The following is a 23,091-nucleotide window of genomic DNA, read 5'->3' as shown; positions in this document are numbered from 1 at the left end:
CCAAAATGGTGGTGCATTATTACGGCTTTTGGAGGTCTGCTCAAGAGGGGAGGGTGGGAGGTTACAAGTAAAAGCATGTACTAAATGGGTTAGATGAACATATAACCCAATGGGAAAGGTTTTTGTTGAAGAGTGGTTTGGGGACAGGGTCACTTTAACTTCTTCCCACCCGTGCTATAGCCGAAAGATGGCTACAGCGTGGCTCTCCAGTTTGGGAGAATGCCCATGGAAGTCCTCCCAGAGCTGCAACTCCCGCACTCCCCCCCCCTATGGCATGTTATCGGCTGCACTTTGTGACTGCTGTATCTTTTGGATGCAGCTGATCAGATTGCAGTAAAGGGCCAATCACAGGGACTCTTTACCATGTGATCAGCTGTGTCTCTGTAAGGAGAGGCGAGCCGATAACTGGCAAGGCTGAAAAGGCACAGTGAGTAAATTGTTTACACTGATAATCAGGGCATTGGTTATCAGTTCCCTGATTATCAGTGCAAGCCCCATCAATGTCAGTGCAGGTTTTTTTTTTTTTTTTCAAAATTGTCGGTCATGTTTTTGTATGTTTTAGGGCGGCCGCTAATGCTTATTTTCATAATGGATTAGTTGGCTGATTATTGTTTTGATCCGATAATAACCTTAAAGGTTGTGTGGTGTATAATTTAGTTAATATGTAAAGTTTAAAAAAGAAAGTCAATTTATTCTTCAATATCTATATGCACTCCACTCTGAGAATAAGAGACAGAAAAGATATCTCTTTCCCAAGACCAGACTCCCTTTCTCCTGCGCCCTTTGGAACATCCGCTCTGTCTGTAATAAACTCATCTCTCTCCATGACCTTTTTATCGCTAACTCTTTTAATCTACTTGCCATCACTGAAACCTGGCTTCATTAATCTGACACTACGTCTCCTGCTGCCCTATCCCAAGGTGGTCTTCTATGGACTCACTCCCCCAGACCCAATGGACGCAAGGGAGGGGGTGTTGGGATCCTTCTAGCCCCACATAGCACCTTTCAAGTACTTCACCCACCTGCCTCTCTGTCACTCTCATTTGAGGTACATTGCATTCGTCTTTTCTCTTCTGTCTCTCTAAGGATAGCTGTGATCTACCGCCCACTTGGACCAGTATCGACCTTTCTAGATGACTTCTCCGCCTGGCTACCCTACTTTCTCTCTTCTGAAATCCCCACAATCATTCTCGGTGACTTCAACATTCCTGTTAATACTAACACTCCTACCGCTTCAAAACTTCTCAGTCTAACCTCCTCCTTTGACCTGAAGCAATGAATACATGCTTCTACTCACTCTGAAGGCAATATCCTTGACCAAGTTTTCTCCCACCTATGCACTCCACACAACCTTTCAAACAATCCTTTCCCTCTCTCTGATCACTACCTTATTTGTTTCACTCTCTCCCTCTCCTCCACCTCCTCTCCCTCCAGCTACCTTACAGTTACCCACAGAAACCTACGCCATCTCAACCATTCTCTTCTCTACTCTGCTACTGATGACCACCTCTATGACAAAATTGCACCCCTGTCCTGCACCAACCTAGCCACTTCTGTCTTCAACGCTTCACTCTTAGCCTCCCTGAACACTTTGGCCCCCCTCACTACACACCGAATCAGACCCGACCCCTTCAACCTTGGCAAACAGATAACACTAGAAGTCTGAAAAAGCATAGCCGAGCGCTTATGGCGTAAGACTAAGTCTCAGAAAGATTTCAACCAATATAAATCTTTCCTCCAAAAATACAATTCCAGTCTCCACACTGCCAAGCAGACCTATTTTATCACTCTCATTAACAACTTGTCACCTCGCCCCCGGCAACTCTTCGCTACCTTTAATTCTATACTCCGTCCTCCACTGCCTCCACCCACTGATTCACTCACTGCCCAAGAGATTGCCAACCACTTCAAACAAAAGATTGATACAATCCGTAAGAAGATCATTGCTGTTCAGCTACCTTCCGTGCTTTACGCTTCATGCCCACAGGTGCGATCACTACTTACCTCATTCAACCCCACCACTATAGACGAGGTTGCTAAACTACTTGCTAATGTCCACTTAACCACCTGCCCTCTGGATCCTGTTTCCTCGCAAATGCTACGTTCACCCTCTGGTCCTATTCTACGCTCTCTAACCCACATCTTCAATCTCTCCCTTTCTTCTGGCATCTTCCCCAACTCTCTAAAACATGCACTAGTCAGCCCCATACTTAAAAAGCCCTCACTGGACCCAACCGATCTTAACAACCTACGTCCTATTTCCTTGCTCCCCTTTTTATCCAAACTCCTTGAACGTCTGGTCTACAACCAACTGTGCAACCACCTTGCCGAGAATAGCCTCCTCGATCCCCTTCAGTCTGGATTTCGGCCTCAACACTCCACTGAAACTGCTCTCCTAAAACTGACAAACTATCTACTAACTGCCAAAACCAATGGACACTATTCTGTAATCCTCCTCCTGGATCTTTCTGCTGCCTTTGATACGGTTGACCATCCCTTCCTCCTCAAAAAACTCCATGCCTTTGGTCTCCGTGACTGTACTCTTCACTGGTTATCTTCCTACTTATCCAACCGCACCTTTTAGCGTTAATTCCACTACCTCCTCTCCTCTTCCCTTCTCTGTTGGGGTCCCCCAAGGCTCTGTTCTTGGACCCCTCCTATTTTCAATCTACACCTCCTCTCTGGGTCAGCTGATAGCCTTCCACGGCTTCCAATACCATCTCTATGCTGACGATACACAAATCTATTTATCCACCCCTCAGCTCTCTCCCTCGGTCTCCGCACGTATCACTAATTTACTATCTGATATATCGGTCTGGATGTCTCACCACTTCCTCAAACTCAATCCCTCCAAAACCGAGCTAATAATTTTTCCTCCACCACCTGCCCTTTCCCCTGATCTCTCTGTCCATATTGATGGAATTACTATCAGCCCATCCCCGCATGCCAAGGTCCTAGGTGTTGTCCTGGACTCTGAACTCTCCTTCAAGGCCCACATCCAATTGTTGTCCAAATCTTGCCGTCTAAACCTCCGCATCATTTCCAAAATACGCCTCTTTCTAACCAAAGACACAACAAAGCTCCTAGTTCACTCCCTGGTCATCTTGCGCCTTGACTACTGCAATTCCCTTCTCATTGGCTTACCTCTACACAGGCTATACCCCCTTCAATCCATCATGAATGCTGCCGTCAGACTCGTCCATCTTACCAATCACTCAGTGTCCGCCGCTCCTCTCTGTCAAGCCCTCCACTGGCACCCAACGAATCAAATTCAAAATACTAACTACATCTTACAAAGCCATATACAGCTTAGCCCCCAACTACATCACTAGCCTAGTCTCAAAATACCAACCCAATCGCTCTCTTCATTCCTCTCAAAACCTCCTGCTCTCTAGCTCCCTTGTCACCTCCTCCCATGCTCGCCTCCAGGAATTTACCAGAGCCTCTCCAATCCTGTGGAACTCCTTACCCTTATCTGTCCGATTATCTCCTACTCTATTAGCTTTTAGGCGATCTCTGAAAACCCTCCTCTTCAGAGAAGCCTATCCTACCCACACCTAACAACTCTACCTCCATTTTATCCATCTGCCCATCCCCCTTGGTTACTGCCTTTTGTTTCACTTGACCCTCCCTTCTAGACTGTAAGCTCGAATGAGCAGGGCCCTCTGATTCCTCCTGTTTTGAATTGTACTGTAACTGTATTGTCTTCCCCCATACTGTAAAGCGCTGCGCAAACTGTTGGCGCTATATAAATCCTGTATAATAATATACTATATATACTATTAGAGGTTGAATCTGGTAAATATCATCAGACTCAAAGATCACATTTTTTATTTAAAGAAAACAAAAGAAGATTTTTGCAGATTTTCAGACAGGACTGTAATATATTATGTATGACAGACTCCCTTGTCATAGGCAGGTGGCTTGATAAAAGCTCCCTGTGCCTGCTGTTACTTATGCTGGCTGTACAAAAACAATGTCTTCTTTCAAAAACAATGTCTTCCTTCAAAAAATTTTCATTTTAAGAACATTTGACAATCATTAGATTTTCTAATCGTTAGTGGTGTCAAATCGACGTTCAGTTTTGACCACAGAGACCGGAAAATCTGAAGGAGTAGAATAGGAAACTTCTTGGTCAAAGGAATTTTCAGACAGTGTTTGTGGATTTTGTTCAGAAATTTACATCCATTTTAAAACTGAATGTTAAAAGCAAGTAAAATTTTCAAACCAAATTCTTTCATTCAGCTAATGTATAATGATTTTTCGTATGAATATATTCGCCCAAGAATTGATACATGTATGCCAGCATAAGGCTTGGTTCACACCTATGCAGTGCGTTTTGCGCACGTGATTTTGCTGCATTTGGCATTTTGCATCTTATCAGCCAATTTGTTGTTGAGCAGATTAAAAACTCAAATCACAGCAAAAACACACTAAATGCTTTTTTGCAGCTTCTCCATTGAAGTCTGTTGAACAAGAAAAGCAAAAAAAAGACCTTGACCATTTCCAAATACGCAGTGGGTGAAAAAAAGCATTGATGTAAACATGTTCCATAGAAAACCATGGTAAATGAACTGTAGTGCATTTCTGAAAAAAGTACCGAAAACGCGTAGGTGTGAACCAGGCCTAAGACATTTAGTAGCAGCAGCATGCTTTTTTTTTTTTTTTTTTTTTTTTGTATCACCTGTAATAATGGGGTTAAAATAACTAAAATTAGCCCTTTTATGTGCAAAAAGAGCAGATAATCGCTACTAGAAGGGGTTCATTTATACTGTGAAACAGTGAAAGTAATATATTGCTTATATCATATATAAATATATATATATATATATATATCTATATTACACCCAGACGTAGGATATATGGGCATTTTAACCAGGAGTCAGACCTGAAGCTATATGAAGGGTGGAAGGGAGACCTACATCTTTTATATTAAAGTAGTACTAAAAGCTGAGACTTTTTGTTCATAGATATGATCATTTTAAATATAATACACAATACTTGTAAAAGTTTACTTTAAATGTAATTTTAATGCCTCAGATTACCTCCAGTCTATCAGCCTCCACCTTCAGAGTTCAGATGCTGATCTTCCCTGCACACAGTCTTTAAAGTGATTTATTATCTTTTTTAAACAAACATGCTGCATAATGGTTTTGCACAGAGCAGCCCTGATTCTCCTCTTCTGGGGTCCCCCACCGACGCTTCTGGCTCCTCCAGCCTTCAGAGTGCCCCAATAGCAAGCTGCAAAGTATAGCATGCCCCTATAGCAAGGTAAAAAATACTACTGCCTTGAGAACTGCTCACTTCCTGCCCAGGACTACATGTCCCATGAGGCATTGCTCCTCAGGCACTTACTGACATGTATGGACAGTGTACTGAGCTGTATGTGTGCTTCACTGTATTTCCTGATATGTAAACAAATAATGCATTCTGTATGCAGGCCAACTAATCAGCTAACCAACTAGTAGATTATGAAAATAGTTGGCAACTATTTTCATAATAGATTAGTTGATCGATTAGTTGTTTCGGTCCTAGTTTTTTTTAGCAAAAAATAAAAAACCCAGTGTGATTAAATACCACCAAAAGAAAGCTTGGTCTGTCAAAAAAAAAAAAAAAAAAATACATATTTCTAGGGCTGAAACAACAAATCGATTAGTTGACAACTAATTGATTATGAAAATAGTAGTCCACTATTTTCATAATCGATTAGTTGGTCAGCTGAGTAGTTGGATTGCATACAGAAAGCATTCTTTGTTTTCATATCTGGAAATACAGTGAAGCACACACACAGCTCAGTACACATGTCCAGTATGCACAGTACAGCATACTTACAGCTCAGTACACCATCCATACAGGTCAGTAAGTGCCTGAGAACTTGTGAATGTGTGAGGAGCAATGCCTCATGGGACATGTAGTCATGAGCAAGAAGTGAGTGGTCTTAAAGGCAGAAGTTTTTTTACCTTGCTATAGGGGCACTCTATACTATACTTTGCAGCTTGCTATTGGGGCACTCTAAAGGCAGGAGGAGCCAAAAGCGAAGAGGAGAATCATTGCTGCTCTGTGCAAAACCATTGCAAGTTTTAACCTTTTTGTTGCATTTTTTAATCTGCCCAACAATAAATTGGCCAAAAAAAAGCATAAATAATGCAAAACACAAATCGCAGCAAAAAGCACTGCAGAAGCAGATCACAGCAAACTGCACAGGGGTGCACCGAGCCTTATGCTGGCCATGCACGTATCGATTTTCGCACAAGAATATTCATACAAAAATCTTTGTACATTTGCTGAATGAAAGAATGTTTAAAAATTTCACTTGCTTTTAACTTTCAGTTTTAAAATGAATGTAATTTCTGAACGAAACCTGCATACTGTCTGAAAATTTCTTTGACCAAGTTTTCTATTCTGCTCCTTCAAAGTTTCCTGTCACTCTGTTCAAAAACAAACCTCGATTTGACCCCACTAATGATTAGAAAACCTAAAACAAACGTTCTTAAAAAGAAAATGTTTCAAGGAAGACATTGTTTTTTGTATGGCCAGCATAAGTGACAGGAGGCGCAGGGAGCTTTTATGAAGCCAACTGCCTATGACAAGGGAGCTTGTCATACATATAAAGTTCTGTCTGAAAATCTGCCAAAAAAAAATTTGATCTGAGTCTATCTGATATTTTCCAAATTCAACCTCGAATAGTATATACAGTATATCTCTTCTGTCTGTTTTTCTCAGTGGATTAGAGATTTTGCTCCCTAACCATATATATATAGTTGGTTATTTATATTTACCACTGCATATAGATATTTAAGAATAAATTTCCTTTTTTTTTTTTTAACTTTACATATTAACTAAATTACACACCACACTTTTTTAAAGGTTATTATCCGATTAATCGGCCCTCTAAAATCGATAATGAAAATAATCATTAGTTTCAGCCTTACTAATTTCATTTGGGTATAGTGTTGCATTCATTGTCATTCAAAGTGAGACAGTGCTGAAAGCTGAAAATTGGCCTGGGCAGGAAGGGGGGTAAAGTGCCCAGTATTGAAGTGGTTGAACAAAATATTCGGACTGCCATTGCTACCCCCTTTAGGATGCAAATTGCCTGGCATTCTCTGGCATCAAAAGTCAGAACTCCTAATCTGCAGATGTGTCCTGGTTCATTAGCTCAATGTTTTGAATCAATTGGATCCACACAACAAACAGGAAGCTACCATTTTTAGGAGAATGTCAGCTTTGGCAGCCTGAATATTTAGGTATAGGAAATTGTAGGAATAATAGTCCTATTTTTTTTTTTTTACCTTTTTATTTTGGAACTTCTATAATGTCCTACATAAAAAGTGACATTTTTGGTTTTGCTCTGTTCCCATTTTCAGTGACCTAAAAAATAATTTTGTGTATAATAAACAATACATTCCGGCTGCCTTTAATATGAGCCCTGCCATATTTCCAGATGCGCTTCTGCTTTCATAGACTCTTACCAGTTTCTTTTTAAAACTATAAGCTGATCATCCACTGGAAGTTTTAGGTTTAGTGATATTATACAAGCATCCTGCTGGCTGTTATTTCAGGTAGTCTTCATTGTGTTCCTCTGAAATAAGACATCCCTTTAATAATATTATTGTCCTTTTTTTTTTTTTTTTTATTCTTTTTTTATTTTAACTTTGGTGGTTATCTGCCTCCATCATGCTAGAAGCTATCAGAATCAGCAGCCTCTGGTGACCATGCCTGTAGTGTCCAGTTTAATTACTCATCATGTTTCTAGTGTCCACACTGAAAGTGTTAGATTTCTGAATAACTAGGCATCCATTTTGACAGGACAAGCCTGATTACAATATGTTCTCTGTGACTTTTTCTCAGAAAAATTAGAACAAAATGCTGCAATACCTTTCAGTAACTTGCCATTTCTTTCTGCTGCTGTGGAACGGTTCAGTGGTCGTTAAGGATGGTAAGCAAAGTGTGCCGGATCTGTGTCCCATCCTGCCAACGTGAACGTCACTGCTTGACTACTTGTATGTTTTGTGGCTAAATAGCAGGTGGATGTGCTGACAGCTTGCAAGATTCTTCATCTCCTGCTCCACATTGAATAGTTATGATTCTTTGTAGGCTGTTTAACAAACACATCTATATTATGTCAGCAGACTATCTGTTTGGATTTTCTATATTGTGTTACTGTTTAGGCTTTTAGCCTCTGATTTAAACCTATGTAAACCAAATTAAATTTGATAATTGCTACTTCATGACATTTTTTCCTTTGAAGGAAACTTGAGCTGAAGAGATACAGAGGCTACAATAGCTGACCATCTTCTGCAAATGCTAGTTGCCTACCTGTATCTGAATTCAGTATTTGCTTTCACTAACCTGTGGCAGACATAGTGATCAAGAACTCCTGATCCACATAGTGACCCAAAGTACACAAACCACCGATACAAAATGACAGCTGGCTATCGCCTCAAGAAGAAAGGCCAACAATGTTAGCCTGCATGCTTTCTCAGCACAAGTTTTCTTGAGTGGATCATTGTCAAAGCTTTGTGTGACTTTGTTTAACCAGCTGACAACTGTTCTTCCGTCAGAATTGCATTGTAAATTGGCAGGGTCAAAACTACATAAAGGGAGGGTAATAAATGAAGCTGACTGAAGCAAATTTCAAACTCATTTGATTTGATCATCCAGTTATCATAACGTTTTTTTTTCTACAACATATAAAGTAGATAATCAGACTTTTTAGGTGCGAGACATAAATGTAAGACAATTTTCTATCTCCAATGTACATCAGTTAGGATACAGGTATTAAAAGGGTCTTGATGTATAATGTATTATATGCCAAGAACCTTTTAATACTTGTACATTAATGTATGTTGGAGATGAAATTTGTCTTTTATCATATACATTTAGTTTTTTTTTTTTAATCTGATTATCCACTATAAATGTTTCTAATATACAGCAGTGCTTAGGCCATATTGCCATCTAATGCATAGATTTCTTTTTTAGCCTGCAGGCCAATCAAGAGAAATCTAATAGATATAGCTATACAGTGGGGATCGAAAGTTTCGGCACCCCAGGTAAAAATTTGTATTAATGTGCATAAAGAAGCCAAGAAAAGATGGAAAAATCTCCAAAAGGCATCAATTACAGATTAGACATTCTTATAATATGTCAACAAAAGTTAGATTTTATTTCCATCATTTACACTTTTAAAATTACAGAAAACAAAAAAATGGCGTCTGCAAAAGTTTGGGCACCCTGCAGAATTTATAGCATGCACTGCCCCCCTTTGCAAGGCTGAGACCTGCCAGTGTCATGGATTGTTCTCAATCATTGTCTGGGAAGACCAGGTGATGTCAATCTTAAAGGTTTTAAATGCCCAGACTCATCTGACCTTGTCCCAACAATCGGCACCATGGGATCTTCTAAGCAGTTGTCTAGAAAACTTAAACTGAAAATAGTTGACGCTCACAAAGCTGGAGAAGGCTATAAGAAGATAGCAAAGCGTTTTCAGATGTCAATATCCTCTGTTCGGAATGTAATTAAGAAATGGCAGTCATCAGGAACAGTGGAAGTTAAAGCAAGATCTGGAAGACCAAGAAAAATATCAGACAGAACAGCTCGCAGGATTGTGAGAAAAACAATTCAAAACCCACGTTTGACTGCACGATCCCTCCAGAAAGATCTGGCAGACACTGGAGTTGTGGTACACTATTCCACTATAAAGAGATACTTGTACAAATATGGTCTTCATGGAAGAGTCCTCAGAAGAAAACCTATTCTACGTCCTCACAACAAAGATCAGCGTTTGAACTTTGCAAATAAACATATAGACAAGCCTGATGCATTTTGGAATCAAGTTCTGTGGACCGATGAGGTTAAAATTGAACTTTTTTCCACGGGGGGATTACATCAAGAGGCGTAAACTGAAGGGTTTGCCATGGCCTTCACAATCTCCTGACCTCAGCATAATTGAAAATCTATGGATAGACCTTAAAAGAGCAGTGCGTGACAGACAGCCCAGAAATCTCAAAGACCTGGAAGACTTTTGTAAGGAAGAATGGGCAAAGATACCTCAAACAAGAATTGAAAGACTCTTGGCTGGCTACAAAAGCGTTTACAAGCTGTGATACTTGCCAAAGGGGGCAGTACAAGATATTAATTCTGCAGGGTGCCCAAACTTTTGCAGACGCCATTTTTTTGTTTTCTGTTATTTTGAAAGTGTAAATGATGGAAATAAAATCTAACTTTTGTTGACATATTATAAGAATGTCTAATCTGTAATTTGATGCCTTTTGGAGATTTTTTCCATCTTTCCTTGGCTTCTTTATGCACATTTATACAAATTTTTACCTGGGGTGCCCAAACTTTCGATCTCCACTGTAAATGCTTAATGGAATGAATGGAGGAATCTTCTCTGCTGGCTATTATTTTCAGACAGCTGTAGCACCTGTGATTGTGTGAATCCTGGAACAGTGACTGCATCTGATTGGATGCAGTCACTGTTCAGTTGACAATATTCTATCGGCTCCTTTGACTTTTCATTCAAAATTTGTTGAACCAGGAGGTACCAACAACCACCCATGGCTTAAATGTCATCAAGTTTAGCAGAATCCAGCTTAAATATAGTACAGCATTACGTAGCAGTCACCTATTTGTTATTAAATACTGACCAGGTTGCTATGTTTGTAGGTTTTGGACTCCTCACTCCATCTCTCTATTGTCCAACTCATAGGAGGCTGCCTATGACCATAGTATCTTAGTCATTTTTTTTTACTGTTTTTATATACTGTTAGTAAAATTACAAAAATCCAACTCTACAGTAAGTTCTCATAATCTGTGCATCTAGAAATCAGGCTCAGATTTGGAATTGCCTATTCTTTGAATGCTGGTGTAATGCAGTTTACATTGCTTTCTTCATGAGCTATATCAGATGCTAATAACGGAACGAAGGATCTTAGCCAGTTTAAAGTGGGGCAGAGTACAAGGAGCACCTAACCAGTGTGTTCTAGAGCTTGTTTAGTCTGCTAAATGGTCTGAAGGCAGTGGGGGGGGGGGGGGTGTGACACAAGAAACTGCAGAGCTACAGACTTCAATAATGGTTTAACCCTTCTGACTTCTCAGGGAGGTAATGGTGTATCGAATAGAAAAATTGCCAAACAGAATTACCATTCTTTTGGTAACTAAAGTTTTTATATGGACCTGAGTTGTTTATTCAACTATTGGCTATGATCTGCTTAACCTTAAAAGAAGCTGCCACATCAGTTTATTCTAAATTTTCTTTGAGGTTAAAAATATGAAAACAATATAAAATGCTTCTCTTAAATGTGGAGTACAGGACACAGGCAAAGTATTCATAGACCTTGAGTTATGAGCTTATACCTCTAGGTGATTGGACACTGGCAAAGCTTTCAAGGACATGCCTATGGGGCACCTTCCCTAAAACCCTATCCCACTATGTAAGTCCTCTGTTTTTGAATAGGTTCTAAAGTGGTTGGCCTTGTCTCATTTACGGAGAATGAACTTGGCTTACCTAGTTTTATCCCTTTTCCTTTATTATTATACAGGATTTATATTTGCGCAGTGTTTTACAACATGAGAACAGACAGTAGAGTTACAAAACAATTCAATACAAGAGGAAGCAAAGGGCCCTGCTATCTTTGGTTTCTTCAATCAACTCTCTACTATCTTCTAAAGCCACAAACTGAAGCAGTGCATCCAGATTTCTGCATCCTCTGTAAAAGTTGGGGGCCCACAGACCCCACAATGTGGGGATGGCCTGTAATGTTGCTCCGGATATTGGGTTCTGGGGGGTGGAGGGGGATTTGAGCTTGGTGGAAAATTTTGCAATCAGAGGGAGGATGAGGGTGTGTGTGTGTGTGTGTGTGTGTGTGTGTGTGTGTGTGTGTGTGTGGAGGGGGGGGGGGGAGTATTTGTGCTAGGAGCAGAATTTTGGAGGAAGCAGATTTTTTGCTAGGAGTGGGGATTTTGGAGAGTGAATTATAGCAGGAAAATATGTATTTTTTTCTTTTTTTGGGGGGGGGGGGGGGGGGGTGTGTTAAAACTTACAGACCACTGAACTCTGCCTCAAAACTACATTTCTACATTTTAGAGTTTTGTTACACCAGGTGCAGTGCTGTAATTTATGCAAAATCATGCATTTTACCTTCACGGCACAGAAATGTTTTTAATTTATTCTTAATGGCCTCCCCAGAGATCTAGCAAATGCATGTGCGTACACACCTGCTAAAACACACAGTAAAAAATCATGCTCGCACCTTTTTTGCATGTTTCATGTGCATAGATCAGCCCATTAAAAAACATGACGCATGGGAATGCGCAAAAAAAGGGCACCTTCGGACACACCTTCTGGTGTGAATGAGCCTTTAGACTAGTGCACCAAAGATTTTGCACAATTCTAAAGGATGCCTTGACTGAAAAAAAAAATTGAGAAATACTGATCTACTGAATACTCATCTTCCCACCAGCTGTTGGCAAATGTCCACATGACACCATTCAGATGCTCTAGACCATGTGTCAAACAAAAGGCCTGCGGGCTAAATACGACCCGCCAGGCCATTTCATGTGGCCCTCCCACCCCTCCTTCCGCTTTGGCACCCCCTAGTCTCTGCTCCCACCTAGTCTCAGCAGTCTGCAGCAGAGAACAGGACTGAACCTCTCTGCCAGATCCTTCGCTTCTCTGTGAGGCAGCTGCACACCTCAGTCTCTGCCTTCCCTGGTCTCAGCATTCAGCAGACTCCGGCAGCTGACTCCTATCTTCCTCCAGACCCTACACTTTCTGCTTTCCAACTTCAGCTTCTTCCCGGCTGAAGTAAGGGGGTTGCACTGTGGGGGAGAGTAGAGGAATCTTGTTCTGGAATGGTCAAGGAGCTCTTGACATCTGATGTAAGGGGGTGGGTTGCTCTGGTCATCTGCTTATAATTTTGACAATAATAAAATTCAGTGCTGTTTGAAACGAAGGGTCAACAACATCTTGTTGACCCAGAACAAGCATGCTACTTCTCTCAATCTACCCATGTTCCTGTCCAGCCAAAGGATTTCTCTAACTTGGTGAGTCTCAAGCCCAGCCCTAACCATAGGGAAGTCTTTCCTTCCCTATCACTGGAAACGAATAACTATAAATGTCAGTCTTTTAGTCTGAGAAAGAGTCCTCCATTCTTTCACCATCCAGGAAACCTTGTCACCTGTGGAAACCAAGCTCCCCATCAGCATCCTGGAGCTAAGAGCAGTTCAGATAAATGTGAAACTCTGGACCTCCTTTCTGTGTGAACACCCAACCAGGGTGCATTCATGCAATGCCACAGCTTTGCTTATATCAACCACCAAGGGGACACCAGCTGTCTTGCAGCCTTGAAGGAAGCAAACCAGATAAATGCATGAATGAAAACTCACTGTCCAGCGATCTCTGCAGTCCGCATCCCAGGAGTGGAAACCTGGAAAGCACTACCTCAGACGGCACTGTCTAGATAAATGGGAGTGAAGCCTTCACCCAGACTACTTCAAGACATCCTAGTCTCCAGATTCAAAAACAAACTGCCTCTGTTTTGTAGCCAGGTCCAAGGAATCTCTTGCAATACCTTGCTTTTTCCGTGGTCTCAGTTCAGGTTTATCCATGCCTTTCCTCCAATGCCAATTCTGCCTTGCCTGCTCAAAAAGAGCAAGAGCGGAAAATGCCCAGAAGAACTTGGTACACAGACAATGACATACTTACCCCCGAACTATTCATAACAGTCCAGATCTGCTATCTCAGGGCCCCCTATTTCGTCCTACGTCAGTCTCAGGCTTGTTAAAGCCCAGGTTCTGAAAAGATAGAGGGTCTCCAAATCTGTATTACCTACATTAATAAAAATAGGAAACACCACATTCAGAAGGATCTGCTATTGTACCTGGATATACTTTTTTTTTGCCTGGTCTGAACACAGGCACTAAAGTCCCAGAGATTACACTGTTCCTTGCATTCTGGTCTTATACGGTCTTCATCAGAACTTGGCCCTAAGCACATTCAAAGAGCAGATCTAGGCCTTGGCCTTATCCATTCTGCCCCCCCCCCCCCCCTTGGGTCAGGACATGTCTGATCATTGGATGAGAGCAGGCTGCGTTCCCAGCAAAGGTAGAGAACTAATCACGCTGTGCTCTCATGCCTAGTGTGGTCTGTTTTTAATAGGAAAGCAGAGGGACTGGCAGGAACAGGGATTTCGAACAAAGCAGGCAATACAAAGAGAACAGGATACTTTTTCATAAAAGTACATGGTACAACAGGCACATATCAGGAATATAAAATGTTGGGTTTACACTACACTAGTGGCAATTATTTTGGTGTATAAAGATGGAAGTTTCTAATCTATACTTGGCTGGGTGCTCATATGTCACACTGCTAAAGGGCACCAAGACTAGCCAAACATAAGGAACAGCAGTTTGAACTCTCCTGTCTATGAATCTGAGACTGTATCTAAAAAGGTTTTGTGTATTTGGAGGACTTTCTTAAGTATTATTGCAGAAGCTATAGAAAACAGCCTAACACTTTTATTAAATCTTTTTATATTCTATGCAATTTTTTTATGTATAGTAATTAATTATTTATTTTGGCATGTGTGCTTTTTATCGATTAACATAAAATTAATATGTTTTTCTATCTAGCACTTAAATGCTAAATTTCCCTTTGGGACATGTTACACCCATATTTAGGGTGCAATATAATCCGACTCGTGCCCCACTCGCCCTCCCTCACTATTCCTCGGTGACAGCGGGTGGCAGATCCTCTCCACACCCGCTGTCCCATTTTAAAATCAGCGTTGCCCGCACAGTTGCATCATTTATTTACACGGATCTGTGACTGAAGAAAGTACAAGTCCCATCTTCTACTTTGGCAGACAGCTTGTAGTTCTCAGTTAAAGAAGGTGCTGATAAGCATCCTTGTAGTTCATTGACACTTCCTCCAGCATTCTAACAGCCCGTACAGATGTACAGGCAAGAAAGCTAGAGCAAGTGTCTGCAGGAAATCAACATTGCCTGACACCAACTAATCACAGGCGCAATGCTTTGTAGGCTCTTGTAGGAAAAAATGCAAATATATTTCTTTCGTTCATTGACGGACACAGCTCCTTGATTCTTAACCATTGGGTTATACTGCCCCCTAAGGTAGTAGGACACTAGGCAGGAAAAAGCTTGACTATGCCTATGGGCAGTCCCAAGGGGTATACACCCACTCTCAGCTATAGGCACTCCATTTTTTTTCCTGCCTAGTCAGGGGTAAAGACCTAGTTCCTTGCTGGGACCTCTGGTCCTGGCAATTTTTTTTTTCTTTTTAAATTGAGTTTTTTCCTATCTGTTTTGTTCCTGTGAGAATCTACAATCCATTGCCAGACTGGGGGATGGGGGATGCACTGGATATTCTGACCAGCTAGTGTGTGTGGACCACAGCTTCGCGCTAGGTCGGCCGCGACATAGCCCCACTGGACGGTGGCTGGGCTGCGAGTCATATGACCTGGCCTCGGCCTGAGTCGCAGCGTTTCTCCTGGCCGACAGCCACCCACGTTACGTTAGAGCGGTGGTCTATATGTAGCGGTGCCCACCGTGTTCTTGGTATGGTAAGTAGCTGCCCCCCCTCTACTCCTGGGGGGTTTGGGGTGGACGTGGGCCCCTCCCAGTTTCCCCCTTCTAGACCCCCCACCCCCCCCCCACCCCGTTGGCTTTGCGGCCTACTAGTCGGAAACTACATGAGGCGGCCCCTGTGAGGATGGCTGAAGCCACTGCCTCCCGTTTAGGCAGCCTCCCTCCCCTCTGCTGCCCTTGGGTGGTCGGCTCCACTGGGGCTCGCGTCCAGGCTGCGGCCTACTAGGCCTTACAGCCGAGTTTGGCACCTCTGTTGGGGGGGGGGGTGGCCCCAGTGCATTTATCTGAAGCCCCCACTCTTCCTTTGGGCATCTGCCGGGCTGGGATCCGTGCACTTGCGGCTTGGCCTCCACAAAAATTTAGGCCGTGGCCTGCTAGGCCATGTGGTCAGCTTGGCACCTCCCTTGGAAGGGGTGGCGCTGTGGGGGTGCTTCAGTTTTTTGACAGCCTTGCTGCCATTATTTAATGTATATAACAATACCACAGCGCAAGAAACAGTGCAACACACCCAACATATAACAAGTGCTATCACATTTAACTATTGAAAATACCATGTGTGAAAAAAAATGAGATGGGTTGTTTGATAAACTAGTAAATTAAGTCCATATTCCCATAAAACTATAAGAGAAAAAATCAAAAATATTCAAACAATGTGTTCAAAAAATGTAAAAAATACATGAACAAGCAAGTGTCCAGTGAAGATTTGTGAAGAGTGCTCTTAATCCAAAACGTCCATGTGACTTTTGTGCTGTGAGTCACACCCCCTAAAGTGAATTCACTTACCAGACAATGTAGACCCCTGGGCAATACTGCACTGGGGTGTCTGTCAGGCTTTGGCTGGTAAGTTTGGTGGGTAGGGATCCTTGGATATCTCCCAATGTCCAATACTCAGAATGGAAAACCAGGAAGAGTCCAATAGTGTAATATGTTTGCACTTTAATCCAATGTAAATAAAGGAATTGCCCTTACAATAATTGAAGTAAAATCGCATGTAGCAAATAGTTGAGCTCCTGGTGGCTAGTAACTCTATATTGCTGTGAACACAGCAGCGTGCGTTCCAGCACACTTCCGCATGCGCCACTGGCCTGGAAGTGACGTTTGCCGAAAGGCCGGAATCCATGTCAACGTGTTCCACCCCCTCCCAGTGGGCGTTCTCATAGACAGACTCTGGCTTCACATACAGGGCATCCTATACACCCTAAATGGATGACTTCCTGTTTGTGAACACTTTACTTGCCTAGAGGTGATAGGCACATGCTAAGTAACCTCCTACCTAATATAAACCATACTCCATATTGTAAGAGTTCTATACCATATTCAGAACATCTATAATTGGATACATTAATTGAAATATGTTAATTAAAACAATAACACAATAATTTAGGTAAAAATATTTTTTAAGTACATATATCTTGTTGCGCATGTACCCTGAACACAGGATATAGGCTATTAAAAGCCATTAATTTAATTCATTAAAATTCAAATCTAGAAGCTTATATATTTATATAGAGAAATGTAAAAATATAAATACATATGTATGTGAAAAAAAATTGGCTAACAAAAAACAAAGATGAAAAATAGAGCTGAAAATAAAAAATATATAAAAAATTGAAAATAAAATAAAAATAGAGATTAAAATAAAAATGGAAAAAAAAATAAAAATGGATATAAATAAAAATAGAAAATAAATTAAAATTAAAAAAATAAGAAAAATAAAAATATATAAATAAGAAAAGTAAATGGAAAAACATGACTAAAAATGTGTAGTAAGTAAAAAGTGATGGGACATAAACTTTAAATGATTTTACTAATTAGATATAAAGCAGTTGGTCTAGCTCAAAAGTTGAGTCTTTGTATCAAGATTCTAAAAAAAAATATTGGCTCTATTGTTCATTTCTTGGAAATAATTAAGAAAATAATCTTGTGATCCTGTCCACTTTCTAGACTTGGTTATCTATAAACATGATACCTCTTCCTCACAGGGAGGATCTGCTTTCCCAAGAACCGATCTTCTATCCTGCTTTACAGTCGCTGGCTTTGACGGCTTGGCTGTTGAATGCCAGGTGCTGAAGGATGGAGGTTTGTCTGAGTCGATGATTCCTACACTGTTGAAAGCTAGGGAATCTATTTTTAGGAAGATCTAACTTCATACATGGAAGACGTACATTGCATGGTGTGAGTCTCTTGGGGTTCATCCTCGCTCCTTCTCAGTGGATCGGATCTTAACCTTCCTTTAACAGGGGGTTGAACAGTAATTGGCCTTAGGTACCATGAAGGACCAGGTATCTGCTTTGGCGGTATTTTTCCAACAACCTTTGGCCTCACACTCCCTGGTGCGTGCCTAGGTCGGACATTTGGTTCCTTCAGTGCAGGCTCTGTTGCCGTCCTGGGATCTTAATGTGGTGCTTTTAGCTCTACAGAAGCCTCCCTTTGAAAATATTCGGGAGGTTTCTCTGCTTGCGCTGCCCGGAAGGTGGCCTTTTGTGGTGGCTATCGCCTCTGCGCGCAGGGTTTTCGAAACTGGCGGCATTATCCTGTCCACCTTATTGGTGATTCACAAGGATAAGGTAGTGCTTCGCCTCTGTCCATCATTCCTTCTTAAAGTGGTCTGACTGTCATTTTAATGTAGAAATTGTGTTGCCTTCCCTGTGTCCCAGGCTAAACATCTGAAGGAAATTACCTTGCTTGTCTTGGATGTTGTCCAGGCAATTAGGGTGTATGTGGCAGCTACGAGTCTTATTTGTGCTCAAGAACTGACCTTTCAAAGGGTTGTCTGCTTCTTCTGCGACCATTTTCAGAGAGATCAAACAGACAGTGGTTCAGGCCTTTTGCATCCGGGGTCAGATTCCTCCTTTTCCTGTCAAGGAGCACTCTACTAGGGCGCTTAATGTCTCATGGGCTTCTGACATCAAGCGTCAATGACACAGGTTTTTCAAGGTGGCCACCTGGTCGTCAGTACACACTTTTTTACAAGATTTTTATAAAGTGGATGTGTTGGCATCTGCGGATGCTTGTTTTGGCTCAAGGTTTTGCTGGCTGCTGTTTAGAGGACCTGGTCCTCTTTGAGGGTGTATTGTTTTTTTCAGATGAGCTCCAGTTGTTTGATTGAGCTCTGTTACTTGCTTGGCTATGGGTAGCCTTGGGAATTTTTTTCTGCGTTTCTTTTCCATTTTGCAATGGTTAAGATTCAGGCGCTATGACCGTCAATGAACGAAAGAGAAAATGGGATTTTTGACTTGCTGTAAAATCCATTTCTCTGATGTTCATTGACGGGCACAGCACCCACCCCTCTGTGGAGTTTGCTTTCTTCTGACACTGCTTATGACAAAACTAGGTGCCTATAGCTGAGTGGATGTATACCCCCTGGGACTACCTATAGGCGTAGTCAAGCATTTTTTCTGCCTAGTGTCCTACTCCTGTAAGGGGCAGTATAACCCAATGCTTAAGAAGAATCAGGAGCGGTTTCCGTCAATGAACATCAGAGAAATGGATTTTACGATAAGTCAAAAATCACGTTTTTTTCTGCAAAAACCATGTGCTTTTTATATTTTTTCCTAAAAGGTGAACTTGGCCTTTAATGTAAATGCAGAAAGAATGGTCTCACCCAGTTAAAACATGGCAGTGCCCTTGCATTTGTTCTTGTGTATGATTATGCTTTAAAATTATCGACATATTGGATTATCTTCTCCTAATTAATATCCTGTCTTGAACACTAGAGCAATGAGTCTTACACAGAATATTTCCAACACAAGCTGAGGTGACACCACACGCATTTAATCACATTTGTCCGTCTCGTGTTTTTGGCACAACCCCAGTTTCCATATTTTTTAGTGAAGAAGCTGTGTTTGTTCAAGGTCACTTACTACCATTTACTACTATAACTACTGCTTTGATGAAGGTTAGATATGGCTGTAGCTAGAGTTGAACTTGATTGTGGAAAACAGACCTCATTGCCCATATCAACGGGATCTTGCAAAGTTTCTTCAGGATTTGTGGTTGGTTTTGTGTGGCTGTTTGGTGTGTGATTTTCCAAGCTTTGCCAGAAATCATGTTTTTGTGTGTGTGGATTCTTCTGCGGGTAAGACTAATGGCTGTATACACTTTGCATTAACCAGCTGGTGGCATAACTCCTGCACATTTTGAATTTTCTTTAATGATGATCTTGGCTTCTAAGAAATGCTGAGGCTATATGAAGGTTAACATTAGTAGACCTGAGAACCTTACCAAACTTTGGAAATTCTCAATATTGGACAGGTTCTTCATTACATTATATCTACGCACATTCTTTTGTGCTTTTGTTAGTGTAAAATATGCCATGGGACCAGGCTTAAGGCAGTGTTTGTTCTGCTGGCCAGACATGTTTTGTTTGCTGTGTCATTGAGTGTTCTGCTGTCCCGCTCAATTTTCCATTCCCACTGTTCATTCAATCTTTCCTCCACACAGGGGCCGTCTTTAGAGGATTTTAGTCACCTTCCTCCAGAGCAAAGACGTAAGAAACTGCAGCAAAGAATTGATGAGTTAAACCGAGAGCTTCAGAAAGAAATCGATCAAAAGTAAGTGACTTTGTGACTTGCATGCCCTCTAAAATACCTTCCTATCTAGTCAAAGGCTGCTGCAGGCTACTGCTGCCTTTTTGGAAGTTTAAAGGCTGTTTATGATCTTACTGGTTTCAGTACAATGAGCATTGAAGTATTAAGAGTAAAACCCTAGGAATCCTTTAAAATAATGCTAAATGGGTTGCCTTTATTACATTGTTATTTTGAAGGAAGCGCTCCATTTACACTTAGGTTTCATTTACATCTGAGTGTCTTGTCTTCGAGTATTTTTTTTTTTCAGGCTTTTTAGCAGAATTGCACGTTTTTGCAGCTTTTGTAAGGCATTTTTTTAGGCGTTTTTTTTCAACTAAAAGGTGTGGAGTACTGCAGAAAAAGTGTAGTTGAGCTCCTGTTTGAGCTGAAAACACACAAAAAAGCTCATGTTTGACTATTCGGGCATTTCCATTGAAGTTTATGGGTACAAAACGCTCAATTCTGCCTGAAAACTAGCTCCTGTACTTTTTGGAGCAACAGGTGTCTTGCTACAAGCAACAGAATGCTCAGATATTAACATTAATGGGATTTTGCTTGTTGAGGTTTTTTGAGCTTCACGCTACAAACCGCTCAAGTGTGAACAGTGCTTTAAAGTGGAAGTTCAGGCAAATTCTATCCCAGGGCAAACCTACTCCCACCCCCATTCTATGCCTATTCTATATAATCCTGTAAAGAAAAGGTCTGTATACTTGCCTATATTGAAGCTGCTACGATCTGGTCACATGATCTTTCCACTTCTGGGTAGAGGAGAGATTGCCAAAAACAGCTGCAAATACATGTGTGGTGACTCAGCTGTCAACTGTCCCTCCTCTACACTAAGGCCGACTCTGGAACCTGATCATGTGACCGGAGCAGCTTTAGAGAGTAGCGAAGTATACAGATCTTTTCCTTACAGGGCTTGATACAATACTCTTAATATAGGTGGGAGTAGATTTGGCCTAAGAATTTGCCTGAACTTCCACTTTAACACTAGCTATATTACTAAACTCCTCAAATTCAGTTAACTTCTGTGTCAGTTTCAAACTGTAAATAAAAAGTTACAATTAGTAGTAATATTATAATGCTCTGTTCAGTTTTGTCCTGATTTTTGCACAAATTTAAAGTATTAGTATTATGTATAAAACTATGACTGACTAGGCTAAAATTTAGGGTTTCTGGATTTGGTATTCTGAAATAAAATACAGGTGTATATCTGTGTGTATGTATGTATGTATGTATGTATGTATATGTGTATAGGTGTGTATACAGTGCCTTGCAAAAGTATTCACCCCCTTGGAATTTTTCGTGTTTTTGTTGCCTCACAACCTTGAATTAACATGGCTTGTTTGAGGATTTGCATCATTTAGTTTACAGAACATGCCCACAACTTTGAAAAGGTTTTTTTTATCGTGAAGCAAACAAATTGGACAAAATGACAGAAAAAGTCAATGTGCGTAACTATTCACCCCCCTAAAGTCAATACTTTGTAGAGCCACCTTTTGCAGCAATCACAGCTCCAAGTCGCTTTGGATAAGTCTATATGAGAGCTCCTTCAAGTGGGATGGTTTGTGCTTTTGAACCTTTAAGTCTGACCACAGATTTTATATTGGATTGATGTCTGGTCTTTGAGTAGGGCATTCCAACACATTTACATGTGATGTTTTGGGTTTGCGCCAGACCTAGCATTTTCTTTGGCCAAAAAGTTCAATTTTAGTCTCATCAAACCAGAGCACCTTCCACCATACATTTTGGGAGTCTCCCACATGCCTTTTTGCAAACTCAAAATGTGTTTTTTTTTTTTGCTGAAAGTAATGGCTTTCTTCTGGCAACTCTGCCATAAAACCCAACTCTATGGAGTGTACGGCTTATTGTCGTCCTATGTACAGATACTCCAGTCTCTGCTGTGGGACTCTGCAGCTCCTCCAGGGTTACCTTAGGTCTCTGTGCTGCCTCTCTGATTAATGCCCTCCTTGCCCGGTCCGTGAGTTTTGGTGGGCGGCCGTCTCTTGGCAGGTTTGCTGTTGTGCCATGTTCTTTCCATTTGGCTATGATAGATTTTGATGGTGCTCCTTGGGATCATCAAAGATTTGGATATTTTTTTTATAACCTAACCCTGAATTGTACTTCTCAACAACATTGTCCCTTACTTGTTTGGAGAGTTCTTTGGTCTTCATGGCAGCGTTTGGTTAGTGGTGCCTCTTGCTTAGGAGTTGCAGCTTCTGCGGCCTTTCAAAAAAAGGTGTGTAATGTGTATATGTAATGACAGATCAGGTGACACTTAGATTGCACACAGGTGGACATAATTTCACTAATTGTGACATCTGAAGGTAATTGGTTGCATCAGAGCTTTTTATGGGCTTCATAACAAAGGGGGTGAATACATACGCACATGCCAATTTTCGGTTTTCTATTTCTAAAAAATAGTTTTATGTGTATATTTTTTTTTTTTTTTTTCATTTCACTTCACCAACTTAGACTATTGTGTTCTGATCCATCACATAAAATTCAGATTAACAAAACATTGAACTTAAGGCTGTAATGTAACGAAACGGGTAAAAAGTCAAAGGGGATGAATACTTTTTCAAGGCACTGTGTGTAAGTGTGTGTGTGTGTATGTGTGTGTGTGTATGTGTGTATATAATATATATCCATAGAAACCATTTTAAGAACTCCTAGTAGTTGACCCCTTATTGAGGAACTGGCTTGAACTAGTAGAAGTGTTGCCAGCGTATTCCGATAAATGTAATGTTCTGTATTTCCCTATTTAAGAGGAAACTAAGACGCCTCAGGTTTAGATCAAGTTACTTATCCATACATTCTGCCATGCTTTACATACATAAAGCACTTTTGTGCAGAATTCATTTCGAATACCAAATTATTAAATGTTGCTTCTAACATTAGTCTATTTTCCTTT

At 41.0% G+C, this 23,091-nt stretch overlaps 1 protein-coding gene across 3 annotated transcripts in view; it reads left to right on the top strand.

Annotated features, from left to right (window-relative positions):
• The window catches only part of FNBP1L (formin binding protein 1 like), a 300,029-nt gene that overhangs the window by 239,286 nt on the left and 37,652 nt on the right, over positions 1-23,091 (top strand). For 2 of the 3 annotated variants that reach the window (XM_082265869.1, XM_082265868.1), the window contains exons 10-11: positions 7,925-7,939; positions 20,053-20,162. In XM_082265869.1, coding sequence (XP_082121995.1) covers positions 7,925-7,939; positions 20,053-20,162 — 125 coding nt within the window. The remainder of the gene's footprint in view (positions 1-7,924; positions 7,940-20,052; positions 20,163-23,091) is intronic. The other variant, XM_082265870.1, reaches the window with a different exon arrangement.

Source organism: Pelophylax lessonae (assembly GCF_965119305.1).
Source record: "Pelophylax lessonae genome assembly, chromosome: 8".
NCBI lineage: Eukaryota > Metazoa > Chordata > Amphibia > Anura > Ranidae > Pelophylax > Pelophylax lessonae.
This window is presented reverse-complemented; position numbering and strand designations above follow the sequence as displayed.